The following is a 12958-nucleotide window of genomic DNA, read 5'->3' as shown; positions in this document are numbered from 1 at the left end:
TAAAGATGAGACAACGTTCCAAATGCGCCAAATGAGTATCTGCGCCCGGACCCGCACATCCGCAGGAGGGCTCTTATTGTTTTATGTGACTTTGGCGATCATTGGTAATAAAGAGAATTGTCTTACGAAAAACTTACCTGTCCAGCATGCACCATGTTTGACACGCCCACTTGGGAGGATTAGTAAGCTGACCAGGTGCGATATGCTTTGAATCACAACCGCCAGCACCCGTGAGCAAGGGCACAGGGAAGCCCGAAACGCGTAGGGACATGTTGGTGCTCTAAACGCTGCACGTCTGGGGATCACGATGTAGGACTGCCTTGCGGATTTTAGTAAGGTGACGACGCATGTGGCTCTCCAAGCTAGGTACTTTTTGTCTGTTGGGATATATATATATATATATGTGTTGTCATGTGATCAAGGCTCCACGGAGCCGAAACGTTATGACGACAGCCTCACGAACTAATTAAATCAAGCACTTTACCAAAGGTCCGTGTCAGCGAGTGTTTTTGGAGTTTTGGATGTCTACTACGTCTTCCATGCACCAGCGATTTCCGGATATATATAGATATATATATATATATATATATATATATATATATATATATATATATATATATACACACACACACACACACTTGTACTCGGAATCTGAGGTATGGTGGCTCTGCAGGGGAGAAGTGGTCCAGGGGCTTGCCTTGGATTGGCTGAAGTTTGGGTCTAATAAACCAATGTGAATTGATTAACCGTGTCACTTGCTTTCTCTATGTTTTTTAAAATGTACTTTAATAGTACGGCTTATTTTAAATACTGTGGGGCTCCCACTATGACGACGGGGAAGATTCAAGCATATGAATCTATGAAAGACATCAATACTTGAGAGCCAGAGTATTCACTGTAAGTAACTTGTTTTTCCAACCCGCTCCGGCCCTGGCAGTGAACATTGCCTTCACTCTATGGTGGGGGCTCACCTGGAGGAACTAGAGATCAGAGGCCTCTGGTCTCTAGAAAAGCAGAATTCCCACATCAATCTGCTCGAACTGAGGGCGATTCACCTAGCCCACAAGCAGGGAAGTGAATTATTTTAAAAATCTAGTTATCCAAGGGACAACAAGCTACAGAAATCTACTAGTCCTGCAAGAAAATCAACTTGCACTTCCCACTGCAAAAATGAATTATATGGGCTTCTAAACAAATTTACCCGTTCTGTGTAGTGCGGACTATGGCACTATTGACTTTACAGCGTGAAGCTTTCGCTTGAGGGAAAAAGGTTTTATAAAATTACATGGTGTCCATTGTACTGGAAAATCAGTATTATATATTTTGCATAAGGTATTGCAAAGAAATAAAATACACTAATAAGCATTACAGACCCAAGCTGGTATTTACAAAACATCTGTGAACCAGTCCTATGTCAGAAATGGACATAAATGTTTATTGTATCTCAAGTAGAGCTCGGTTTTCTCTCGCAATGTGAAGAATGGCTTTTCTAACTCCTCATGGAAGAGCAGGAGTGTGCGAACTCCTTTCATAGGAGACAGTTCTTCAGATTTTATTTCAACTTACAACAAAGCATCATCTCAGAAGGTGTGCAAGATTCTCATTTGAATGATTGACATTGCAGCACATAATGGCCATATAGAAATCTGATTGGCAAACAGCAACCTGGGCTCACTGTGGGGCAAGCAGTGGGGGAGGCAGGTTTATGACTAAGGTATCGCAGTCTTACCAGCAGTCCCAAGCAGAGTTTGCAATACTTGTTCATGAGTTTATAGGGTCATCAACTGACAACCCCTAATCTTTTTTAAAATGTTTGCAGAGGCACAATATGGGCTTCAAAACTTTCCAAAGGAGAGTGCTCACTGAAAGTCTGGGAGGGCTTGAGTAGATTCCAGAGCCATTTTCCTGGCCTGTGCTAGCTAGGCAAAACTGACACGAGAAAAGGTTGTGTAGCAGTGCTCACATCTGAAATGGCTAAACTCATGTGACTAGCTGGTATCGGGGCCAGGGAAGTGAAACTCCTGTTATGAATCTTGTCAGTTCCCAGCAGGCTTTTGATGTTCCTTGGTATAATCTGTAAGGAATTCGGACTTTGAAAATGTGTTTATATGCTTATGATGCACAGCTGAATAAATCCTGAGTTATCAGTATCAACATGATATCTGAAAACAAGTCAGTGCCTTCAAATCGGTTGTGGTTGGAGCCGTGAGGTTTCACCGCTAATGCTTGCAAAAGTGCTGTGACAGAATGCTACTTCAGCAGCAAATTTAACATGGTGATTCCATATTGAGTGGCCAACATTTGCCACAATAATCATCCTTCAGTGAGAGCTATCTGCTATGTAAGAAAATACAGATCACTGCCCAAAGTGTGTCCTGAACCTTCCATGTCAGGCAGAAATCAAAGCTGCCTCTCCATCAGAACAACAGATTTTTACCTATTATGGTCTAGAGTATGGTTTGGCCCAAATACTGCTTGCTTACCAGTAAGTAGTTAAGAAATGGATCCTCAAGACTGGCATTTCTTAAATCACGAGCACAATGGTTTAGGCAGGAGCCCAAGAATGCATGCAGAAGGCAACTGACAGGAGAAATCTCCAAGCAAAAATAAAAGCACAAATACTCTGATGAAACAAGCCACGATCGTGCTCCTTAATATGCTTTAAAAAATCCTCGGGTGAAGAACTATTTACTGGCTGCTGGGACATGTTACTGGCCTGAGTGCAGGGTAGGCAGAGGAGAAACCAACTATGCACAGGGGCTTGTATATCAGTTTTACACTGAGCTGTGCAAACATGCTTTAGCCCTTTGTCCCAGAAGGTCATCTCATGAGACTGGTGATGGGGTTACTTGGCGTAAGTGTGGCATTTTACGCTATATGGTAAGACAACTATAAGAAAGAGTAGCAGGTTGAGTCCTAGCGTGATATGGGGAGAGGTGGAGATAGGGAAAAGTGGGAATGTTGGGGCACATACATAAAGAGAAATTACACAGGAAAGTAGCTTGGTGAGAAGGGAAAGTAATCTTCACACACCCACCTTTGCTCACCATTTAGCATATGATGGCATCAGTTTCCAACATCTGAAAAACTGAAAGCACCCTTCGTCTGGGTCAAGTGCTTTCAAACTGCAGTGGTGTCTGCTGTGGACACCAGCTAAGGAATAACTTCAAGACATTACAATACATGACCCCACCATGCCCTGTCAAACACACATGGTACTCTTTTGTCTTTAAATGTATGACAGAGCCAACACTGTACTTGTCCAGTGCCAGCGGGCCTCCTACCAAATGGTCAAGAAACAACCTCAAATACTCCCTCCTGTTCCCACCTCGCCTCCAAATCATGCTTGAGCGCACAAGTCACTTCTTTGTGAACCACCGGAGGGGTGTGGTCCTGGATTGACGACAATTTCCTAGAACTCACAATGCTAGAAGAGCACAGACACCCGCCCACACACAATCCACGGCACAAACAAGTTAAGTAGTGGCACTCGAAGCGACCACGACGAGATGGTGAGCCAATGCCCACCCAGGAACAGATGCTGGAGGGTAGACGTGCAGCGCTTCAGATTGCAGCCACACTACGGGACACTAGGTCACCAGCTGAACACGAGACGTCGTCGGATGGCACGGTTCACATGGACTCTGACAGAAGCCTAGCGCTCTTTCAATCGATAACTCCACAGACAGTGAACTAAATATTAGAATGTACAAAGAAATCCTCAGCACATGTCATAGGTGTATCAGCAATTTAAGTGCACGATGTAAGCACAAATTATACACAAGTTATTTCAATTATTATTTTCTTTCTTTATTCTTTTGGTCTTGCTTCAGACAGCCAACACGTGTTTCGTCACTTACAAAGGGAAATCGCTCTCCGTGTAGCTCGAGTATGAGAAAACCCCCATGATTTGGCCGCTATTTTGGGGAGGTTGGTGGTTCTCCTCACCTTACAGCACCTTCTTCCAAATAAGTGGTTTTATGTACAAATACACGTGTTATTCTCCTGAGTGGCGCCACTATACCTAAGCATTATACTACTGTTCATTAGTAGTTCAATATTAGGATGATAAAGATACTTGACTACTGACTGGATACTCTACAGTAAGGGTGCTCGAACTAAGCTCGCTTACTCTCCATACACAAGTATATCTGTGACATACTGGATGTGGCTGCTGTACTTAGTGGCGTTTCACATGCTTAAGGGGCCGTGCACAGCAATGGAATCTAAATCTGTGATCTGTGTATTACTATGACGGGAGAGGCAGATTCCACTTTCTATGCTACTTGGATTCTAGGGGAGGGGTGGGTTGTCAGGTCGCAGACCCGGAGGCCCTTCAGCATAGGATATGTCCTAAGGCCACACTAAAAGATGTAGATGCTCTCCGCATCTAAGCCGACCCTATAGGCTAAAACATGTAGCTCATCAGAGTTGTTGCCTTATAAGGATCTTGTTTGGTTGAACACAGTTATTGGACTGTGTATTTGGGATTTTGATGTTCACTGTGTTGGGGAATACAATGGGTTCGCCTCCCATGCCTGCCTCGACAACAATTTTCTGGTTGTTGCTACAAACACGCATGGCTATGTCGCACCCCTATAGTTTCACAAACTGGAATGTGAGGGGATGGGATCGGTCATAAATACCATGTAATCTGTGCCCAGCTTTGCTTGTGCAAATTGTAGATAGTGTTTCTACAAGAGAGACACCGGACATCCTCAGAGACCCACAAGCTCCTCAAGAAATGGAGGGGGCAGTTTTTCCACAGGACTTACTGCATTTGTGAGGGTGGCAGCAGTGTGGATCAAAGCGAGAGTTCTCTTTGAGGCACTAAACATACGTATTGATACAAATGACAGCTACAGTTTAATACGGGGCAATCTGGACAACACACAGGTAGTATTGGACAGCCTTCATGCCCCGAACACTGAGCAAGATGCTTTTCTGGCTCGGGTCAGTGCAGCGCTGGTGGACTGGACAATGTATCTATGGATACTAGGTGGAGACTAGTATGCAGAATTAGACATACACCTGGACTGATTACATCCCCCACTGCCAGGCACTGCGACAGTCCGACAAGCCACGGACCTATCAGCATGGGTGCAGGGTTTGTCACTAACTGAAGCATGGCGCAGTAGGAACGCAGGAATGCCGGAATCCTCCTTTTATTTGTCGACGCACACGTTATATACACGCATAGACCACATATTATGCTCTCCTGCATGGTTAGCACAAATTACTCACGCTACCTATTTGAGGCAAGCACTGTCTGACCATAACTCCGTGGTACTCATTATTTTGTGGGGTCGCGTACCTAAACCTGTCTCGACGTTGAAACTTAATCCCCACTTATTGGAAGGTAATGCTTTCCGGGCCCACATGGCCACCACTATCGAGACTTATTTGTTAATTAACACTAAGACCGCCACCACCCCGCAAATACAGTGGGAAACATTTAGGGTGGTAACGAATGGGGCAACTATTCGCTCTGTGGTTTGGGCACGACAAACTATCCTTCGTGAATTACAGAGGGTAGAAGCGAGCCTGGGCACTCTAGAGAGGGACGAAGTGGTAACCTTGGCGAGCCGGGCTTGTCTCCGGGACGCGTGTGCCAAGTATGGAGAGCTGCTGGAGCTTCTCCGGGTGGTAGACCTTTGTGCATACTCCTTTTTTTTTTTTCTATTTTTTTTTTTTTTTTTTTTTAATGCCACAATGAGATTTGAACCTGATTCTACACTTCTTGATGAGAGTTCTGTTAGAGCCTTTTCACAATGTTTCCTTAAGGCTTTTTTTTAAAAAAAGGGGGGAGTTACCCCAATACTACGTAGAGGGACGGGGTAAGTACAGGAAACAAACACACAAGTCCCTATAGAGTTAAATAAAACGGGGCAATGGCCGCACTAAGGATCAAGTGTTTCCCTATCGATATAGCCCAGTTAGCATTACAAATGTACAGAAAAAACTTTTATATTAATCAATTTAAAAAACAAAATTCATATACATAAAACAATTATTTATTCATTATTTGTAAACATGTAGTTGTAGACATCTAAATTCAAACATATGTTTCTACAGATAATATAATAAAAATAACTAATACTCTTCTTCACAGAGTTTACAATCTAAATAATACAACAATAATTCATATATCACTTAAAAAAAAAAATTCTTACAGTCGACGCAGCTTTTTGGTGTAACCTTGAAATTTTCACCTTCCTCAGGACTATAAAAGTTTTCAGCAGATGAGCCAAGAACGGTAAATTTGCAGATAAAAGTAGGCTACAAACGATGTTTGTCATTGACGTTGTAGTTCTCTGATTTTGTTGTTGATTAGCAGGTTGATGCTTTAAAATCAGGAAGATGGCAAACGGCCTCCTTGCTCTCAACGGACTTCCGGGTCAGGATGTGTCCTGCTAGTTCTTGGCTCATCTGCTGGCATGAATGGTGATTAGCCCAACAGAGATGTATTTTTAATTCCCCCAAGTTGATTATAACGGTGGCTCTAACGGACAAAACGAAGGCACTAGTGATTAATTATGCAAGTATAACTTTCTCTACTGGATGAGGTTAACCCTTCCACAGATCTTGGAATTTGAATCAAGTTCTATTTCAATTGAAGATTTGCTGTAAACTTTTATTGTCCTGAGGAAGGTGAAAATTTCAAGGTTACACCGAAACACTGCGTCGGCTGTTTTTAAGAAAAAGTTTATAACTGATATATGAATTATTGTTGTATTATTTAGATTGTAACCTCTGTGAAGAGGAGTATGTTATTTTTATTATATTATCTGTAGAAACAAATGTTTGAATTTAGAAGTCTACAAATACATGTTTACAAATAATTAATAAATAATTTTTTTATGTATATGAATTTTATTTTTGAAATTAATATGAAAGTTTTTTCTGTTCATTTGTAATGCTAACTGGGCTATATCGATAGAGAAACACTTGATCCTTTGTGAGGCCATTGCCCCGTTTTATTTAACTCTATAGGGACTGTTTGTTTGTTCCTTAAGGCTTTTAACACAAAAAATAATTATAATCTAATTACCATTACTGCGGCCAGGCGTGTCAGGCAGGATCAGAAGAAAGCCTTAGGTTTTTATATCGACCACATAGGACTTCAATGCAGGAGAACAGCTCTTCATAAGCTATGTAAGCATCAGAAAAGGAAAACCAGTGCAGAAAGAATCTTATCTGGGTGTTTTTCCTTTTTATGTCTCGCCTGGCGTGAGCAGCACATGCGTTGCCCTCGCCATGCGAGAGCTTTTGGAATCGACACGGATTCCAAAGTGTGCACGCGGAGGGACAGAAGATGAGCACGCGGGGACTGGATGCTTTATTCGCGGCGTGACACTCTGGGGACTTTTTTCTTGCAGCCAGTAAAGCATCCAGTCCCCGCGTGCACATCGATGAAGCTGTTATAAACATCGCGCATTGTGAGCCCGACCCGCCTGGGTCGCGCTTGTTTTATTTTGTGAGTGCATATAAAGTGACAGTGTTCTCTGGTTTAAGATGAGGGAGAGGGGGAAGTAACCGATCACAAGATAACAATGCGTACTGTGCTTTCTAAAGAGGAAAATAAAAATGGTTATCAGCCCGCACAGAACGTAATTTCCAAAACGGCAGGCGCTCCTCGAAGACATTTTTCTTTCCCCATGGTGTGTTTTAATGCAGCATGATGGATCATTTGGCAGTCCGTTAGATCTTTTGCCACTTTTTGGGGTTTAGAGGGCAACTGATAAAGGCAATCATATTTGTCTGATACTCTTCAAGTTCAAGTGTCTGAAGTAATATCAAAGCGATTCACTGTGACTGAGCACGCGGCTTTGCAACTGAAATTTCTCCCTGCGTCAGGATGTCAACAGCCCTTCAAGGCCTACTGAAATATTACCTGTTGATTACAGATCGGTGTTTTGCACCGGGCGAAATTCCCATTGAGTTGTTTGTAATTGGAGCAGGAGCTGCGCCATCCTATACCCCGTTTAGCAGCTTTTGATCGATGGGTGAAAGTGCTCTGCTGCAGCAAAATGTCTGATTCATCTAGTTCGCGGAACAGGAATGATTCTCTCTGATTACCGCTTTAGCTAGAAGGGAAATAGTATGTTTTTGGTCATTTGAATGCAGCGACGGTATTATAATCCTGTTCTGCCTCGCGCACACAAGCACCATTCTGTGTTTTCGTACTACTTTGTCTGCAGCTCAGGCACAAACTCACAAAATTATTGCACGCGTTCTTAACAGCACAATATTTTTGAAAACGGGGGCATGGTTCCCTTCTGCACCAGGTACAGGCGCAGAATAGGTTAATGTAATGACTTGGGGTGTTAAGCACATCTTTGAGCCTTTTTAGGTCACACCTGAGATTCAAATACGGGGGAGGGGGGGTCTCTTAAAGGGGCGTGGCCATTTTAATTAAGGGCGTGGCCTTAAAGCCGTTCAGCTAAAAATCTGCGCTTAGCATAATGTGCTGCCCGACTGGTATTTTGCTGCTTCTGTCAATGCATCCAGATATATCATACAACAAGTAACATTACACCTACAACACAACAGGGCTATTGACCTGGCCAATGGCTGTTAGTTGCATAAGATAAATAAGCAAAACCAAAGGGGATGATGGACGGAGTGTTGAACATTGCAAGCACTCACCCTTAGTCAACTGATCTGGGTTTAATCCATCATCATTCTTTAGCTCACTCCGCCACCCCAGTTCAGACATGGTCATATGCAAATCAGTCTGACCCTGTGCCTCATGGGAACAGTCGAGCCCGAACTGCCAAGCCATGTCTTCACTGGACCGGAAACAAGCATCCTGGGACCGGTTTCTGGCTAATCAGCCGTCATCAGCCGGGCTAGCTTGAATCCAGTGGCAAAGTGAGCAAGAGACCCACGTCTGGGCATACCCTGCCAACTTTGGGCAAACAAAGCAAAACCAAAGCATCCACACATCAAGGCCCTCCATCCTGTAGGTCTGCATTGCTTGGGAATTATTCAAGTGGTGCGGAATATGCAGCATGTAGAAGTATCTATCAGATGGAGAACTTACCTTTGGTAACAATCTATTTAGTGGATACTGTACCCACAAATTTCTCATTGATCCCTCCTGCCTCCCCTTTCGATGGGTGGTTATGGACCATTGTAATACGGTGCCAATACTGTTGCACTAAATTTCTCGTCTGATTTCATTCTCATCTTGCTGCTTAAGCGGCATAAAAACTGGCATCGTTACAATTGAAGGGGCACTTTATGGGGGTCTGCAACGTCACAGGTGCCATGGTGTTGAATGGAGCCTGCGCCCCCTACTTTCAGGAAAGTGCTACGGATGGTTTTCCAGACTAGACTGGCACCTAGAGAAGTATTAAGAAAATTGAGGAATCTGCAGGTAGATATTCACCAGAAATTTCGTTACCTCCGGTAAGTGACCTTTTCTTCGCTAACACACAGTTTATGGTTTTAGAAAACCTGGCACCACTCTCAGGATAGTTTGAGAGACGCTTGAATAGCACTCTTAGGATGCAAGCACTAACTAGAGAATACCTGTAGGAAGGTATCTTTAGTGCCACTTCATCATGACTGCAGCTCCTGCCCTTTAACTTTCTTAGACTACAACTCGTATTATCCTTCTCTTCTGTAGCAGCTCCAACCGTCTAGTGATGGCATCGCCGAAGCCTTCTGCTCTGACTGGCATTAAAATATTTTGTACAACAGTACTCACACATGCACATGTTATAAGGGTGAGGAAATCTGGTGTAATGTGCACCCAGTCAGTAAATAAGACAATGTTGCTTTGAATGCTGTTCATAACTGAAACACCTTGCAGTGCACCCACCTGTTAAACATGCATTCCAAAACTAGTGCTTGATTATCGATTGCATAATCCCAACATATTCAGTGGTAGGATACATTTTGTAAATTAAAAAAACAAACATTTCCTGTGCTCCACTGTGTAATGTTGTTATAAAATGTAACTGCCTGGCTCCTATGCAGATTTATTTTATACCCTTTCATTGAAAGTGTAACTTCTGCCAAGTAATTATACTGTTTTCATAGATTTGTATATTTGCTTTCTCTTTTCTTCAGATCCTTCTAATCCTACAAGCCCTTTGCTTGCAAAGCCACCAGAACTTTCAGAAGACAGTAATATGGGTTCATCAGTAAAGTTTGTTGCTGGAAACACAGTCGGTAAGTTTAACAAATCATAGCAAATATTTGAACTCTGTAACTCATGAAATGTTAATTTTGGAACTTTTTATGATGCTATTGTGATTGTATGGATTCCCTTATGATACTCTTGCCTCAGAGCAGTGAAGTCAACATGTTATTGTATTTTCCCAGGCAATCCATTTTAAATAGAATGTCTGGGGAAGGGGTTGGAGCTGGCGGGTTCCACAGACGGACAATATTGTCCTTGACTGCCACTGACTGTTCTATATACTTATTCATTCTGATCTCCAAGACGAAAGATGATCCTTGGTTGTTATGAAGATGGAGAGGAGAGGATGGGTTGCCGTCTGGCCACACTAGATCTTAAGCTCCGGGACCCAAACACCTGTGCCTCCTTAATTCCACCCCAACTGGCCTTGTTACGGAAGATCCTATTTGGGATCAGAGGTCTCGCACATATCACTCAACAACCCTACCACTCACTGTCCCCCATGCTCGATCCATCCCTGTTCCATGGAATCAGCTGAGGGAAATAGTTGCCTGGTGTCCCATGTTAGAAACCGGTATCACAGGCATGATTACCAATGTTGGGGTCATGGAGCGAGGGTGGATTACCTTTTTTTTTAAACATTAGTTTCAGGAGCTTTGTAGTGAAAAGTACATAATGACCGACTAATTATTTGCAGTTTTTGCATGGATTTATTTGAATTAAATGATCATTTTTAGCAAGTGAAATGTGCATACATCCTATTTTCTTGTTCTGTGGTTAAATAGATCTGATGGTATACTGAATTGGTGACCGTAGGAAATTATGTGGGATATTTATTTTCTGCTTTGCGTTATAGTTGATATTGTCCCATTTTATTTGTTTTGGAATATTGGCTTGCGACTCTGTTGATGGCCAACTATTGTGTGAATTACAGGAACTCTGTGCACTAGAGTAAATGACAAATCCTGCTTAACTTCCTGTTGTCTGCAAAAGAACACAGTCATTGCTGTTTATTACCATGCTACAGGGCACAGTGCTGAAAATGGGGCATTGTGACCAAGTTTAATGAAAATCTGTACATAGCTATATGGGATTGGAAGTCACTTGTATAAAAAGACACAACAAGAATTGACCTGTACTGTGCTTTTAATGAGGTCCATCCAATGATAAACTCATATTGTGATACAGACATTGCTCCGAAATCCCAATATGTGATCCTCATGACATTGACATTAGCACAGCACCCGGTGTACAGTGGACAAGCTGGCTATTGATTTACAAGCTGTATACAAAGCCTAGCACAGCTGGTATAGAGTTAAGCACCTACGGAACCTGGTGGTGCATTGGCATTGTAGAAAGATGATCACTCTGTCTATGCTGGTAACTTCATAAATTCACAGAATTTTACAGAAACCAAAAGCCTTGATTTTGGTAGTTTTTGAGCAGCTTCTGTTGCAGATATATCTCAGAATAGAATGGAAAGCTATAACATTAACCATATGCACTACTTTCTCATGGAACTAGGAAACTTGATAGCTCTACGTGCAGGTATCTTATTGGCCTCTTGCAAACATTGAATATTCCCCCTTCCATGCTATTTGTGCACTTTGACTATCTGTCAAGACCACTTATTGCCTATGCTCTGCAGTTGTTTATAACGGGATTCATTTTCTCTAAAATCCTAAACATGTTTTTTGTAGCATGAGTTGTTGTAGATACACATGCTTTGTATACTCTTGCCATCTAATGTTTTCCAGTTAGATAGCTCATGACTCTTCTCGTATGCCACAATGCACAAGAAAAAGGACTCCACCCCATTATTTTTAGGTCAAACCTGGGCGAGCCATGCGGTATTGAGTTAGGGATTTGAAGCTCCGCCCACTCTCCGCCCATATTTTTCATTGGCTTGTGTCCTTGTCCTTTGTAAATGCAGGTCTCTGATTCCTTAATTGCCTTGTTAGTCCCTCCTTAGTACCGCCTTGTCTTCATTTGTAACCTCCCATGGCGACTGACCCTTTTACTTCTGTTGGGAGACGGTATGTTTTATTTGGTCTGTAAGCATTATTTTCTTTAATGGGTTTTGCCCTGCTGCAGGCACGACGTGCTTTCATTACATTCAGCGCGCTATGCATTCCAAGCTGCCAGAACAATTACCCATTGTTTGCATAGGCGATTTTACTGTCTGAGAGCATAGCGGGGGTCGCGTGTGATCGCTTCGGGGTCTCACCACTTACTTAAAGTTGTGCTCAGAAGTCTGAGTACTTGTTGTGTGAGGAGCTGTCAAGTCACGTCAGGAAACAAGCATTTGCAATGTAATGTCTCGCATTTACGCGAGTTTGAGCTATTGGCATTGTAAATGACAATGCCTTTTATTTATGTTTTAGTTTTTAAAACATAAATAACAGGGATTGTCATTTACAATAATAATAGCTTAAACTCTTACAAATACGAGACCTATTGCATTGCAAATGCTTGTTTTTCCGCCAACGGTTTTGGCCATTCCAGTTCCAGCTCTGGGACCTGTGATGTTTTCTGAAGGACTTTCACTGCCAGCCATTGAGAATTTGGCCACAGTGATGAAAAAACTTCACACTGGATAAGCGATCGTGGGGAATTCTTCTAGGCAGTGTCAACGCCACTTTATAGAGGAAATATGGGTCCTATTGAATGACTGGGGAGGGTGTGGTGGAGAAAATGGCCTCCCAATTTTGTCTTAAATTTAACTCGAAATCCTCTTAGTCCAACCAGCATTGTGTCTGTATCTTCTCCTTCTACCTAGAGCAGGAGGAGTTGAGCTGCTTGGTA

General features: G+C 42.6%; 1 protein-coding gene across 20 annotated transcripts in view; it reads left to right on the top strand.

Annotated features, from left to right (window-relative positions):
- The window catches only part of REPS1 (RALBP1 associated Eps domain containing 1), an 894243-nt gene that overhangs the window by 589291 nt on the left and 291994 nt on the right, over positions 1–12958 (top strand). For all 20 annotated transcript variants that reach the window (XM_085612456.1, XM_085612466.1, XM_085612457.1 and 17 more), the window contains one exon: positions 10081–10182. In XM_085612456.1, coding sequence (XP_085468582.1) covers positions 10081–10182 — 102 coding nt within the window. The remainder of the gene's footprint in view (positions 1–10080; positions 10183–12958) is intronic.

The sequence above is a fragment of the Triturus cristatus genome, chromosome 6 (assembly GCF_964204655.1).
Source record: "Triturus cristatus chromosome 6, aTriCri1.1, whole genome shotgun sequence".
Lineage (NCBI taxonomy): Eukaryota > Metazoa > Chordata > Amphibia > Caudata > Salamandridae > Triturus > Triturus cristatus.
Note: the sequence above shows the minus strand (reverse complement) of the source record. Positions and strands in the feature narration are given on the sequence as shown.